Source organism: Colias croceus, chromosome 12 (genome assembly GCF_905220415.1).
Source record: "Colias croceus chromosome 12, ilColCroc2.1".
Classification (NCBI taxonomy): Eukaryota; Metazoa; Arthropoda; class Insecta; order Lepidoptera; family Pieridae; genus Colias; species Colias croceus.
The window spans coordinates 1,371,288-1,387,325 of NC_059548.1; the positions used below are offsets into that span (position 1 = coordinate 1,371,288).

The 16,038-nt window shown below is 31.3% G+C and overlaps 1 protein-coding gene across 1 annotated transcript in view; it reads left to right on the top strand.

The window, feature by feature from the left end:
* The first annotated feature begins 7,127 nt into the window (after nucleotides 1-7,127).
* LOC123696141 (putative inorganic phosphate cotransporter) overlaps nucleotides 7,128-16,038 on the top strand; it is a 53,051-nt gene continuing 44,140 nt past the window's right edge. Inside the window, exon 1 of the mRNA XM_045642180.1 lies at nucleotides 7,128-7,407. Coding sequence (XP_045498136.1) covers nucleotides 7,335-7,407 — 73 coding nt within the window. The 5' untranslated portion in view covers nucleotides 7,128-7,334. The remainder of the gene's footprint in view (nucleotides 7,408-16,038) is intronic.

Consider the following 16,038-nt stretch of genomic DNA (forward strand, 5'->3'; position numbering starts at 1 on the left):
TTGAACTTAAGCATTATTTCAGTTAAATTCTATATGACAAAATTAAACAAAGCATAATTTTCCTACTTTAAAAAAAAATCAGACCTCCTCGCCCCCTCGGATGAGGTTTTGTGAGCTTTGATTCAATGTTGTTCTTTGACCCAGTCCTTACTTAATTTAAAAAATCTTTTTTTTTTTTGTAATCTTTATTAAAAAATTACGTCATATTTGCGAGATTCAACTCCACCATTTCCCCCTCTTTAATGTTCAACGGCAATCGGCATATCTATTGAACCTTGGTATTCAGAAGGCTGGTCCACTATGCCTTTATGCACCACTCCCAAATGCGTATAATATAAGTATTTGCCGCCTTACAAATTGTTCATAATTAAATTTACTCGCGTTAAATATATTGCAAAGCTCCATCAGCCTATTTTTGCGTGGTTGGATTTATATTTTATATAGGCAAATCTCATTATCATTGATCTAATGGGGCTTATTGCAATGCCTATGATGATTTAGCATGTTTAAATCGTGATGGGTGTCACGCTGCGCTATTTATATTATTTACTAGCGGTCCGCCCCGGCTTTGCCCGTGGTACATATGAAAAATAGATGTTGGCCGATTCTCAGACTTACCCGATATGCACAGAAAATTTCATGAGAATCGGTCAAGCCGTTTCGGAGGAGTATGCAGACTAACATTGTGACACGAGAATTTTATATATAAGAAAGATTATTTAATATTAGGGATTTTAAAAAATATCGCCATACGACTTGTTTAGATAGATGTTGGTTGCCTTTGGAAGATTTCCCCACTTTAAAAAAAAGGGTTGCTCTCCTAATTCGGAATCCTGTCCAGAATAACGTTTATTAGCTTATTTATAGATTGTTGTTACTACAATAAAAATAAATAATTTATTATTTAGAAATAGGTACTTCATAAATTAATTAAATAAATAATTCATTATTTACAAATAATAAATAATTTATTTTTTATTTTTTTATAGCGCCAACCGCCAAGAGAAATTATTTCGCAACTCAAACGTTATTTTTTTGTCCTCTGATTGAAATTTATGCTCCCATAACACAATTTTTACAAGCTAAGTCTTACAGTATATTATTCTCTAATGTCTCTAATCTCTATACCTACCTCATTTTTTCAATCTCGATACCTAATTTTTATGAAAAGTAGTTTCGAAATTCTGCTGGAATAAACATAAAAAAGAAGTAAAAATCATAACGCACTTTTTTATTTTCTTTGCCATCGGTTTTAAGACAAATCAATTAATTATTATTTATAAATATGCTACAAATGTAGAGATAAATATTAAACAAGTTGTTTACCCAAATATGTAAAAACCTAGGGCACCTATAAAGCCTGTAGTCCTCTACGGTGGTAACCTAGATTTTAAAAAGGAAATAAATATAAACGGATTATTAAACCTACTTTATTTTGATGTTATGAAAGTTTTCTTCAAGGTATCAAAAACATAGTGAATTAAATGGTAATTAGACATTACCAAATTCTAGGAATTATTCTTTAGAAAAAGTGTGTTAGAATAGTAAGACGAGTATTATCTTATTATGACTAAATAATGACTAAAAAAATAGCTAGGTTTTGTTTATCGGTAATGACGGTAAATAGGTTTAACATTACGCAATGAAACGTGATCAAAACAAACTTGGCAGTACAAAGTATTTTCTTCGTTAATCTTATAGACCGGGAGCTAGAGACAGATTTTCATGACCAAGTCTGTCCATCGAAAATTCGTAAAATGCATCAGGTACTTATATTCCTACTATGAACACTCGCGACCGTCAGCTGCGACTCTGCGGGTGGGGCGAGCAGTGGCAGCCTCGCACATCATCGCATGCTTCGAGAAAAAAATGTTTTTTTTTTGATAAAAAAAGTTTCCTCTCAAATGAAAATCTGTCTATAATATTTTATATAGTACTAAAAGATAAACATTGTCAGCTGACCATACCACGGTGGATTGTACCGTGTACGCTGGCTGCTTGAACATGATTTATATTTTATTTTCAATGATTTCCTCTCAACTAAAAATTACCTGGTTATCATTTATATGCTATTTTTAAATACGAGATTTTATATTTGGTCTTCAAAAAAGGGGAGATGCTCAATTTTTCTTTACCTATATTGTATTTCTTCAATTATTAATAGGGATAACCAATTTGAAGTATATTAGGTATTTGAATTGCCTGGCCCCCCACATTCTACCTACGTTTCTTTCTTTTTTTGAAAAAAAAAAAGCACGTGACATATAAACGATCATTAAGTAACACTGTATCACAACAATAGATAAAGAACGTTATTTATTTAGTCTTTATTATTTAGTCTTTACACAAAGAAATAAATAATGTTTTCATATATGATACAACACAAGTTTTCTTTTCACACGATGCAGTACTGATGCCAGTGATAAGTTATCTTTACGACGTACTAGTTATAATAATCTGGCTTTATTTGTCATTTGTTATACTCGAGCTTAATCCTAACAATATGTAAATGTTTGAGCTACGGTGTTTCTTTATCGACTTTCTAGTGCCTGATAAAAATCACTGCTCGGTTTGCTGAGACGTTTTTAATGCTACACTTCCTGCTGCTGATTTGCGATTTGCGAAACTAGTTTTAGTGTTGCCATTTAAAAAATAAAAATTATGATCTATTTGTTTTTTTTTTGTACAGCATAGTGTAGCACCTACCTGAGTTTCGTACTGGTCAAGAAGAGTTTTGTATTTTTTTTTATGTTTTGTGGTCAGTAAATAGGGCAACTGAAAGTAATGTACATACCTACGTAGTAATATATTATTATGTGAGGTACATACATACATTTATGAAAACTTTTCGCAAAGGAAGTTGTGACGTTATTAACTATTTGTCCCTATGATGACGGGGGGCAAAATTAATAAACTAAGGATTTTGTTAACAATGTTCTTAATATTAACAACCATTTTTTATATATTAGCAGTATATTTCGCTGACTGTATAATCACTTTACACTTACAGATTACTATATGTAGTTGCTTATAAATTATAATCAATATTTAGGGCATAATATGTGCCATGTAACAGTTACGTGTTCAATGATGACGTCATATCATGGCGTCCCTTCGTCTAGCAATCATATAACACGCTAATGTCGATGACCCGCATGTACCTAATGAAATAATAATGCGGTGTCAAAGTTGTATGTCCTGGAAGTTCTAGACTCTAGAGCACATTTATTTACATGTACAGTTATGTATGAAAGAAAAAAAAAAGTTTGTTTGGGATAAACTGTTAAACCGCTTTTGCGATTTATATCAGACAATTTTTAAACAATATTTTCTTAAACCCTTTATTTCAATAATCAAAATCAACAACCACTTTGGCATTTCTTACTCATCTGCATAATCTAGTATTTATGTAAATTTGCAAACTGCAAATGCCCCCATATCTAAAGCGCCTTATTCACGGTCCATCCCCGCTGTACGTAAGGATACACAGTATACGATATTGATATATGTCATGTTCCGAAAAACAACGGAAAGTTTTCAAGCTTATTTTTACTTCCATGATTAAATCTTTTAGCTTTATTATGGGTCCACAGTTTACATTGGTTCCACAGATAAAAAAAAAACTCGATCCAAAGTTTATTTACAACCGCCGTATTTCAAAGCTGTTATTATACGACCATAATAATTGAGGGTTTTTTATTCTTGTTATGATCGAGATGGTACATTGCTCTCCAATTATATTTCCCAGTAATTATTATTTTGAAATATAAATTTATAAAGAATAGAAATTATTATTAAATAAATTATAATAAAGAATAATTTATTAAGAAAAAATATTATTTTCCTGTTTTGAGGCGCTTCCGTCAATAGGAATTACCAAATGAGTATCTGAAATCGCTCTATTGCTGAATTCTTTTTCCATTTACAGTCAGTTTATTTTCTCTGCTCTATCTTATGCTAAAGTGCCTTTTAACCGACTTCAAAAAAAGGAGGAGGTTATCAATTCGGCCGGTATATATATTTCTTTGTTATTTCTTTTTTTATTTTCTTACCTCCATAAATTGCTTATTATTATAATTGCTATTAGAATTATACTGATCAATAATGAATCTACTTTATATTATAGGTGTATAGGAGAAGAACTCGTTTACTGTAGAAAGGGAAAGTCGAAATATGATCTATATTTATGTAATATAACCACAATAGTGTTTTCTTGTGTTTAATTTTACACCTAAATACGATGTCTTATTAATGTTAAAAATAATTCCACAGCATAAATAAAACAATGAAAAAAAATTGCTTAAAAAAATTATCATTGAAACAATGCCTGGTGGAGCATATTCAATATCACAAGGATACTTGCCAGAGGCCAAGGATTCGATACTTCCCCTTTTAAAGTAGAGTATTTTGTTCCGGTCAATGGCTCATCAAAATTTTATAAAATGAGAAGATGGAATACAGCACTTGAACTTGGAAACCGCATCATCTATATTGGATAAACGCTTAAAATTGGCTTTCATCATCATTGCCAAGTGACCAAATTTGAGTAAGATGTGATGGTATACGTATTTATACTTATGTATTGGTATTCCACAGATTTTATATATCCCATTTAGATCAGTTAATCTATGCTGGTCTATACGGGGATAGAACCCAGGACAGCTCGGTTCATGTAGTACTTATCCACAACGCCATCACTTTTTACTAGCCCTTGCTTTTTATAGCATAACCTCGAACTTATTTTAAGAATAGTCAATGCTCATAATCGTCAATGGAAAAAACCTTAAACCTTAAACAGGTCCTACATAACTGGTACTGGATTAGGAAGTATTTATATGGGCCGACATTTAAGTAGCGTACTATTACCACTTTTACTTTCAAACGTGATAAAAGATCTCGTGTATAGGGCACGATAATAAAGCAGGCGAATGACCGGATCTATAAGACTGCATACAGTTATAAGCGGTGCTTATAGCGACCGCGACGCGATCAGCTAAGCAAATGAAGCTAAGCATTCGAGAAAGGCTGCTTTACCTGGACTGTGTTATTACGACACGTCTTATGTTACGCATGTATCAAAATCTGTTATTGTATTTAGAAGATAAAACGAAGTATTCTTCAGATTTTTCATTGAAAGTATTGCATGTTAAGAAATTCTGGATTTCGAAGTAGGTAGTGATTTGATAGGATTCATGGATCATTCAGGATATTTGTTGTCACTGCCGCGACACAGGTCAAGTTAGTAAATGTCACATATCGTAAAACTTTTTATTCTTGGAAATAGTTTCCATAGAAGCCACGGTGATATCGATAATATGCCCATTGTTTTCTTTAAGATCAAATTACCTATCGGTTTAGTAGCATTTTGTGTGCCTACGTTAAAAAATACAAGAAAATTACCTGGAGGAAGGAAAATGTAAAACAAATACCTGCTTAATTTTCCTTCATGCTATAATAATGTATCATAACTATTAACTATCAAATCGCACACTCGCACCGCAGATTTTGAACTACCTAACCTTCTCAAAAATGTCTTACTGTCTACACTTTTAAGAACTGTTTTAATGGCATCTCTGAACCAGTAAAAGCCGTACAAAAACAATAGGAACCAGTTATCCATGTCCCAAATTCGGTAGCTCAAACATGTCTGAACTGTGAGCCGCATACAAATAGGTCGGGATTTTTTGACCTTACCTTTGAGTTGCGTTTTGTCATTTTCGAAGCGCGTATTTCGATTTACCGTTCGTGGAATAGTGAAAGATGTGTTTAGAAAAAAGTCAGTCGAGGTACAGGAAAAATGTAACTAAATTGAAGTATAAATAAATGCAAATAGATACTAGATGCAGTACATAAAATTTAATGCGTGCTTTTGTCACAACTCTAAATACTTACAAGATTCGATTGAATGAATTTATTATTGAAAAAAAAAATAATTTTTTAAACTGTATCAAATTTAAAATTATGTCTTCCAAATCTTCTAATTAAATTATGATTTAGATCTATAACAAAATCAGTCCGCTTATTTCCAGTGAATGAATCAGATATCTGATACTAGTAGGAATTAGCCAAAATATTAATAAGGATCTGATAGGTATATCTTTACGAAATTAAAATTTAGTGTACACAATATGGTGTACACATATAAGGTAGCGTGACGTCACTTGCTTGCAAAAATATTGTATCATATCCGCATCAACAACTTTTTATATTGTTTCGTTAAAAAATATAAAAAGTTGTTGATGCGGGATTTTACCGAGCAATAATATTTTGATCAGAATTTAACCTGTTATGCTTGCCAAGTAAAAAAGAAAGAAAAATACCGTTTACTTAAGCCACTTTTCCTTATTTGATCATCTAAAGTTATTTTCAATTTTATTTATCCGAAAACCGGATACTTTTTAACCGACTTCAAAAAAGGAGGAGCATATCAATTCAGCCGGTACCTACATACAATATTTTTTTTTTATAAAAATAATATATTTCGACGGTATAACGGAATAACGGTGAGATTATGGTGTAATAGGTAGGTATAGTAAAATCGGTCCGAAACAATGTGAACTACCCTATGCTACCTATACGGCAATAATTGGACGACTTACCCTGTAATACACAGGCTGTAACCCTGTATGTATATTACCTATTTATTTATTTGCTATACATAGTAGGTATTTCAAATTTTAATTAATAAATTAGATAGGTACAATAACAACAACAATTCAGGTAGTTGGTACCTATAGACAAAATTAACATTATACAATGGGGACATGAATTTGCAATTATTTATTAATTACACCTTTTACATATCATTAACCAAAAGCTAGATAATGTTTTTCGATCATTAATTGAAATATTTCCTAAGTGTTCTAGTGCATGTAACCGATACTATGTTACAGTATCATGATTGAAATTCGAGTACAAGTTTGCTTCACGTTAAATTTCGAAATGTCCCATTCATTTTCTATCATTTTTCGCTCGATAATGTCCGATAAACGTGATACATCGCCGACCCTGGTGACGACGAACCATTAGGCAATAGATTCCATATCTTACAATTTCTCTCATCTCGCTACCTAGCGCTCATGTTGAAGTACTAAAACCACATACCTTTTAAATAAAGCTAGGCTGCCTTACTACGGCAGTCGAGTATAGCCTTCTACGCATTGAGCACGCCCCGCCAATCTCTCAACATGACGCTCTGACGCGAATTCATTTACGACAATTTAAATGTTACAAACGCCCATAAAAAATATCGGCCAGAAATAAGTGCGTGTGACACGTTCCTTTTTTAAATTTGTTTGTTTTTTTTTTCTTTATTTTCCAAACGGACTGTGATAATGGGTTTGAAATCGGAAGATGACAAACAGCCCAGCAAATTGGCGATCATGGATGACATTTCGGATTCGCCACGTAAGTTTTATTTATTTTTTATTTTTTTATTTTGAATGAGATATGAGCGTGTATAAACGTAGAACAATTAAATGTTATTCATCTATAAATTGTGTCACTGGTTATGTCACTGTATAATGTTAATTTGTGCATAATTTGTAATTGACTGTCGTTTAGTGTACATAATTGAACAATTTTAATTATTATTTTCATTTCAAATGTTCGTGATAGCACGGTCAGTGATTTTATGTTAAAAATTAATAGTGATTTTTTACTCTGACATTTTAGTTGGTTATTGTTTGAGGCAAAACACAATAAACCAAGTAAAAATACTTGTCCTTAATTATGAATTTTTGTCTTTTGATATAGGTACCTACCCAGGTTCTTAATTAAAGTTTTAAAAGTACGTAGGTACCTAATGGATAAACTTATTGACTGGTTTTAATAAATTTATACGAGCAATGCAGAAAAAAATATAAATTGAAAATTAAAACATCACACGAAAATGAAAACACAATTTAGGTATTTGCAAAATATCTACTGATTACCAATTTTTTAAGGATTTTTTACACTTTTTAATTTTGATGGTGCCAAAATACACAACCGGTACCGGGTACAGCCTGAGGTACAGCAGATGCACCCTACCGGTTCCTTATTTTTAATTTCTTTTGTTTTCCCCTATTTGAGGGCTATAATAGTACAATGTACCTACATCATAAATTCTGTAAATGCGGTAGTTTTTTCGTTTTATTACCTACAGACTGTGCTAAAAATACTTAAATCGAAAAAAATTTTCTGAATTAAAATTTTGGACGATTTTAAACATTTTAAGCTCTTTTTAACCGACTTCAAAAAAAAGGAGGAGGTTATCAATTCGGCCGGTATATTTTTTTTTTTTTTTTTTTTTTAATGTATGTACACCGATTACTCCGAGGTTTCTGAACCGATTTACGTGATTCTTTTTTTGTTCGATGCGGGATGGTGTCGAATTGGTCCCATAAAAATTTTATTCGGATAGGCCCAGTAGTTTTTATTTTATGAGCATTTTTGTCTGTAGGTATTTGTAAATTTTGCAAGTGCAAGTTTGAAGTCGGTTGTTTTTAACGCAGTTATCACTTGTTCAACATAAACAGTATGTTATTTACATTATACCTAGTATGTATACCTACCTACTTTTTGATTCTGATAAAATCTCTAAAATAATATTCTAATTCCTAATGGAATAAACTTATCAACACTACTTATTATAATATTTGTAATGCGCTTGAACAAATTATTAACAGGATTAGTTACGTTGATTTGGCGAGTTAGCTCTTGAAATAATATTGTGATTTACTGAAAACGACTAGACGCTTTTCCCTGCTTCGTTCGCGTTGACCCAGAAAAAAATAGCATGGGTACCGTACCGTACATATAATATTGTGCTAAATAATTAAATAATAAATATCATAATTATATTTATTAGGTACTAGGTATCACATAAAGATTTCGATCGACGTCAAAACAAAAACTAACTAACCTAGGTATTTTACTTTTCAGCTTGTTATTTTACAGCTTTTCATTATTTTTAAACTCAATAAAATTTTAGTTCGCATTGCAGGGGCTTCTTTTAAAGTTAGTTTGGTAGATAGATAACATGATATTATATTATTTTTGCAAAATAGGTAGGTAGGTACTAGGTAGTAGGTTTACACCTTATTAACACTCGAAAAATATCAAAATATAAAACTGATAAGGACTAAAAAAAAGTTATGGAATTTCTTGAAAGTACGGTTTGATAAGCTTTTCTGTTATTATAACTCAGGCCCCGGAATCACAGAAACAATAGAAAATCTATTGTGTCGTGGACCGATCGGGGCTCAGGGTGTTTAACCCTGAGGCAAACATTTATTCGATCGATAAAAATTATAATCTGCAATATTGTTATTAATTGAAAAATTGGCGTAATTATATAATATTAGTTTTCTGTTAAACCAATGAAAATTATAAATAGGTACTTACATAGTATTTCGGAAAAAAACGCACCGGCCGAATTGACAAGCTCCCCAATTTTTTTGAAACGGTTAAAAAGACACGAAGGGTCTATTAGGTTCGCGCAGTTTAAAAATAAGTGTTTCTATAATGCAAAAGTTTTCAAATAAAGTAATCAGAGATTACAAAACAATGATTCAAATAGCATTAGGTATTGTAATGGGTTTATCATTATTCAAAGTAAGCGATTATAGCAATACTTTCTTTGTTATGGCAATGAGTAACAGCAAGCAATGAATGTTTGTAATTTTTAGAAATCTTCACAGTATTTACCTATGCTTGTATTATGTACATTGTACATTACACAGTTGCATATAGATGAATAATAATTTCCGATTAAAATAGAAAAAAAAGACCTACTGATGAAGATGATTTAATTCCAGTTTAATAAATAATAAGTAAGTACATACCGATAATAATATGTAAATATAAATAATTTCAATGGGTCAGTCAAACATGCTAATTCAGGAAAAGTGAATTTTCCATGCTTGTTTGTATTTCTAAACAAACAGTTTCTAATAGTAAAACTTATGCGTGGAAAGTAAACTGGTTAGGTATCAAAAGGAAGTTTCTTTTCTCTTCAAAATTTAAATATAAAAATATAAAAAAAACACGCATATAAAAAAAAACACAAATAATCCACCTGTCAAATAAAAAATAGAATATCCTGCCCAAGTCCTGCCCTGTCCCCCAGTCAAGAGTTCTGAGGTAACAAACCCAAAAAAAAATACAGTCGATTTTGAACATTCCACTTTATTTTAAGAAATCGGCTGTAAAAATAATATAATAGGTGTATATATATACATATGTATATAGATACAAGAATTAATTTAAGCAATTTATCTTATTAAGTTATTAATAACTTTGAACACAACCACGAATGACGACTACTCAACTTGTATGTTCTAGCACGCTACATTAATATTAATTACTTACTACATTATCTTGCAAATATCTTTAAAAATTCCTAAGTTTTACTATTTCATTATGCTTTAAAACTTAATATGAAAAATATATAATTATAATAATGGTTAAATTTAATAATTTAGCGAAATAATATGTTTAATTTTAATAAAATATATAATATGTAAATGAACATAGTAACTACTATATCCCGTAGGTATATACTATACTATGTATATACTATATACATAGTAACTATTCAAGTTCTTTCTCATTGAAAATTTATTTTTATTTATTTATTTATTCACATCATATACAACATGATATTATATTTACTGGATTTTAAACTCAATTCGACATTTTTTTTATACATTAAGAATTTAACAAATCTATGAACTGTCGCATAAAAATTAAAAATAAATATAGACGTAAAGGAGTTCTCGAACTTCGATTGTTATCTATCAAATACAAAATTGTGTTGCAATTTATATTAAAACGTGACCACACCCCGGACACTCCATACAAAATTATAGTTTTGACAGTCACACTGTAGAGACTGCAAATGTGTGTGTAAACTCTTTATGGTTGGCACATTTGTGACTAGCGTAAAAAAAAATTCGCGTTTTTCTGATGAAATACATCCGTAAACAGCACAATATCTAACCATTTTCTACGAAAAACGATAATCACAAATCCAAAATAATAAAATTGCTTTAAGTCAATTTGATTAATGTTGTCAATCTTCGTTGCGTTTCGTCTAAAGACGTCGTTGGTATCGTCCTTGCGGGGAAATGGGTACCATAACATGTCTGATCGTGCGGGGTGAGGTAAGTGTTTAATTTTGGCGGGAGGCGGAGAGTGTCCGTTCTGTAGCGTTTAGCTACTATTATGTATTCTGTGACGTGACTATAAGGAACATAATAATATTATAGTTTCATAGCATTGTGATAACATACAAACGAAAAACAACCTAAGAATTTTAAGATGGTAGTTTATTTTCATAATGGTTGACTTTTGTCTCCTTGCCTGGAGGAGATCACTTCTTATGAAGCCGTCTTTAATAATGTTTCTTTATTTACATACTTTCATGTACTGATGATGGTATTCAACAATTCCAAAAATAGGCTTTTTTTTCGGCTCACTAATCATTTTGTTTATCTTTGAGAATAATTAGTTTTTATTTTGCTAAAAATAAAAATAAAGTTTGGGAACCTATAGCAGGAAAGATATTCAGACAATCGTTTTCGCGGAATATAGTTAATTAACCGACTTCAAAAAAAGGAGGAGGTTATCAATTCGGCCGGTATGTTTTTTTTTTATGTATGTACACCGATTACTCCGAGGTTTCTGAACCGATTTACGTGATTCTTTTTTTGTTCGATGCGAGATGGTGTCGAATTGGTCCCATAAAAATTTTATTCGGATAGGCCTAGTAGTTTTTATTTTATGAGCATTTTTGTCTGTAGGTATTTGTGAATTTTGCAAGTTCAAGTTTGAAGTCGGTTGTTTTTAACGCAGTTATTACTTGTTTATTAAATAATAACAAGCTCGAATCAAATATAATTATATAGTTATTTGGAATAATATGAATGTTTTGCTCAAAATGCATTTACAATGAATGCTTATGCAAGTTAAATTTCTCTTAAGTACCTAATATATTTTTACACAAGGAAGTGCAAATGGAATGAGGTCATATTTTGTAAAAAATATTTATCAGTTTTATTCAATATTTACATTTGTGTAAAAAGATTAATTATTGCGTAGGGTTGTCAACTTGTCAATTTGCAGGTAAACCTTTAAATGTAAACTTATTACACTTATTTTTTGCAATTAATTATAAATTTTAATAACTCTCTACAACAACCTTTTTTTGTGTTTCTTCTTTATTATAAAGTGAAAAGAAAAATTAAAGAAAAGTGTAAACCAACATGAATCATCATCATCACTACATAGTATAAAACAAAATCGCTTTCTCTGTCCCTATGTCCCATTGTATGCTTAAATCTTTAAAACTACGCAACGGATTTTGATGCGGTTTTTTTAATAGATAGAGTGATTCAAGAGGAAGGTTTTAGTATATAATTTATTAGGTTTTAGACAAAGCGGGCGAAGCCGCAGGTGGTAAGCTAGTATTAAATATAGGTAATATACTTAGGATTCAGAATTCTGACGCAAATGTTAACTTACATGAATAATATAAACATTGTATCCCTTTTAAAAACGACATATTTCGACTCAATTGATATTTCTGAGGCATTTTAAAATATATCATTCCTATCAAAAATAATTTCAGTGGTAAGCAGCTTAAGTGTATAAAATATAAATTATTTATTACTATTTGGCAAATGGCAACCCTGTCCAGATACTTAAACCATTCTTCAACAAAGCAAATATTAATTTTACAACAATTCCTCATAAAGTGTATTTGCTTAGTTAATCATTTATTCCATGAGTCTGAATAAAACATGTTCTAGAATTACATAATGCGAACTACTATTTTGTTATGAATAATCAAAGTTTCAAGGACAATTTAATGAGCTACTTAAACGATATGAACAATTAAGTCATCATTAAATCTGATGAATTGCAGTAAATAGGTTTTAAACATATATGGATATATGCGCAGTGCCGCGGCCGGCGGCGTAAGGGCCACTGACACACCGGGCGAAAATATTGTGGCGTCCACTTGAGGGAAGCAATATCAAGTAGCCCTGGGCCATCGCCCCCCCCCCCCCCCCTAACGCCGGCACTGTATATGCGGAATAAATATGATTTTCTTAGAAACATTGCCCGCTCAAGACATACTTAGTCATTTTCTTTTTACTGTAGTTACTCATAAAAGAATGTTAGAATAGAATTGCGCTATTATTCCAGATCTTTGCTAAAAACAACGAATAAAGTTTGATCCGAGCGCGCGGAACCTGTGCGCCCACCAGTATTGAATATCTATGATACTAATTCCACAGATCTATACATATAATAAATCTGTAGAAGGGTCAATTCTGTACATTGAAAATATTGAAAAAATAAATACCAGGGGGTGTTACTGGATCGATACCAAACCCAAATATGTGTTTAAAAAAAATTTTGTCTGTCTGTCTGTCTGTCTGTATGTTCAGGCATCACGTGAAAACTAACGGTTCGATTTCGATAAAACTTGGTATAATTATACCTTATTATCCTGGACGTAAAATAAATAGCATACTTTTTATCCTGAAAAAATACGTAGAAAAAAATTAATCTTAATTTTTCAGTTTTATCCATAGACGTTGTTCTGTAGAACCGCGAACACACGTTGCGTATTATTATAGGCCTAGCCGTATTTGGGTCCAATAGATATTTATAAGATATCATTGTCAGAGCTACTCAAAATTGAGAATTAAACCATCCACGCGATCACCGACATCCGCGCGGACGGAGTCGCGGGCGGAAGCTAGTAATATAATATTATACTAGTCCTAATTACTAAATTAAATCCATATTGCCAGGTATTTCGAAACAAGTCTATTAGAAAACCTAAAACTTTGTTTGTTATTTATCAAACTTGATTTACTCGCACGTACTTCTCCCAATCGTCTTACGAAACTCAATTTATCGTATCTTATAACAATTGATTACTATGTTTACGAAATTGTACCGCGGAATATTTTTCAATATATGGTATTTTATGTCAAGGTGGTTTTCACATTATTTACTTTGTTATCTTATCCATAAAATATATTCAATCAATGAATGTGTAGAAACTAGAAATGTTTACGCGCAAAAAAGGTTTGGTACACTGCCATAGAATCGAACATAGACATACAAATAATATGCTATGAAATGAAATTTTACCATTTTTACTTAAATTACTGAATCTACGTATTTTGATGGATTAATTTTCTTTTAAGTATGTGAGAAAAGTGTAAAAGCAAAAGTTGGAGAATATCTTTTAATTACCTAACAACAAGATGGCCATTAACCCTTTTTCCGCAATTTATATACTTTGATTAAATATGCGATTAATTTTACTATTTTCACAAAGAAAATATAATAAACTCTAAAAGGCTGTCTAGGTCAGCCAGGTTGCATCAACAATGCAGCAAATAATGTTTACAATAGCTTCAGTGAGCATTACAAATAAAAACCAGGCGTGTTCTGTACAATACACATGCCTTTTCAATAACAGAACACTCCTCTCTGTCAATACATGATTCACAATGCTCATCCACGTTTAAAAATTATCTGTTTGGAAATTAAACATTTTTTACGTATAAAACGATAAACGTGGGAATGAGTCAACGGTAGGAAATTAAAGTTTGTAATCAAACAATTTTGTTAAATCGAACGGAAGAATAATACATATGTATAAATTTTCTATTTGCCGATCTACCTTCATAATTTTATATGCGCATATGCATATGCGAATTATAATATGCGCAATGTAATATATTTAAAAACAATAATTATTAATCTTATAAATCTTAAATCTTTACATTTGTTTGTTGTTGATTGTTTGTCTTATCTCCACGCAGCAAGGGTGCATAGGTTTTTCGTGATTTTGTGGACAAGGGTTTATTAGGTACCAGATTGTGTTAACCAGTCCTCTACCTAATGTTAATCACAATTGTCACAACTACTCTTTACAAAAATAAGCTACCGCCAGTCGCCACTAGTATTCTTTAAATAGTTTGGAAAATCCAAAAGTGCACGCCTCATAATCTCATCCTTTACAATAAAATTGATATATAAAAAAGAAATAAAATAAAACAGTTGGAAAAGTAAAGAAAGCGGTACCTACTACCTACCGTAATAATTGAGCTATTTTTCTTGTGGCCCCACCTAGATGTGAAACTGCGCAGGTTTAAGGGACTGACTACCAACTTATTTTTTTAAACCTTGGCTTATAGTATAAAGAATCGAGTTTATAATGGTGAATTTTGAGTACACTATAAATATAAAAAAATAAATAAAATAAAGAATATAATATATAGATAAGTATGCTAAAATTATGGAGAACAGTCGATATTTTTTTTTGTTTATTTAATAACAATTAAACCACATCGAATCAGACCCTGAAAAATGATAGGGTTCTATTCCTGAGCATACTCAAGCGTAAGAGAAAAAAAAGATTCGATTAGTAAAGTATTTCGGTCGCTATCGTGTTAACAAGAAAATCCTCCGCACATACAGACACACGGACGTCCAAGACAGAACTTTTTTAAACTGTTTTTTAACTAGTTTAAATAACAAAAATGACATCAAAAATATCATGAATGTTAAAAATAGTGTTTTTTCTTAATATGTGTGTGTATGTATTATCTTACAAGTGCAATGTATGATACATAAAGACATTTTAAGTTTGAAAAATCAGATGTTTTGCGCGAAGTGACAGTAGTACCCACCTCAACGCTTCGCTTATGAGGCGTGCAATAAGGGGCAAACACACTAATTGTAGAAAAACAAGTGAATCACTACCTACATAGTATAAAACAAAGTCGCTTTCTCTGTCCCTATGTCCCTTTGTATGCTTAAATCTTTAAAACTACGCAACGGATTTTGATGCGGTTTTTTTAATAGATAGAGTGATTCAAGAGGAAGGTTTTAGTATATAATTTATTAGGTTTTAGACAAAGCGGGCGAAGCCGCGGGCGGTAAGCTAGTATATTATATAACCTACATGTGTCTTATGCATTTTTTTTTACATTGTATCATGATCACATCCTATACAATTCCATA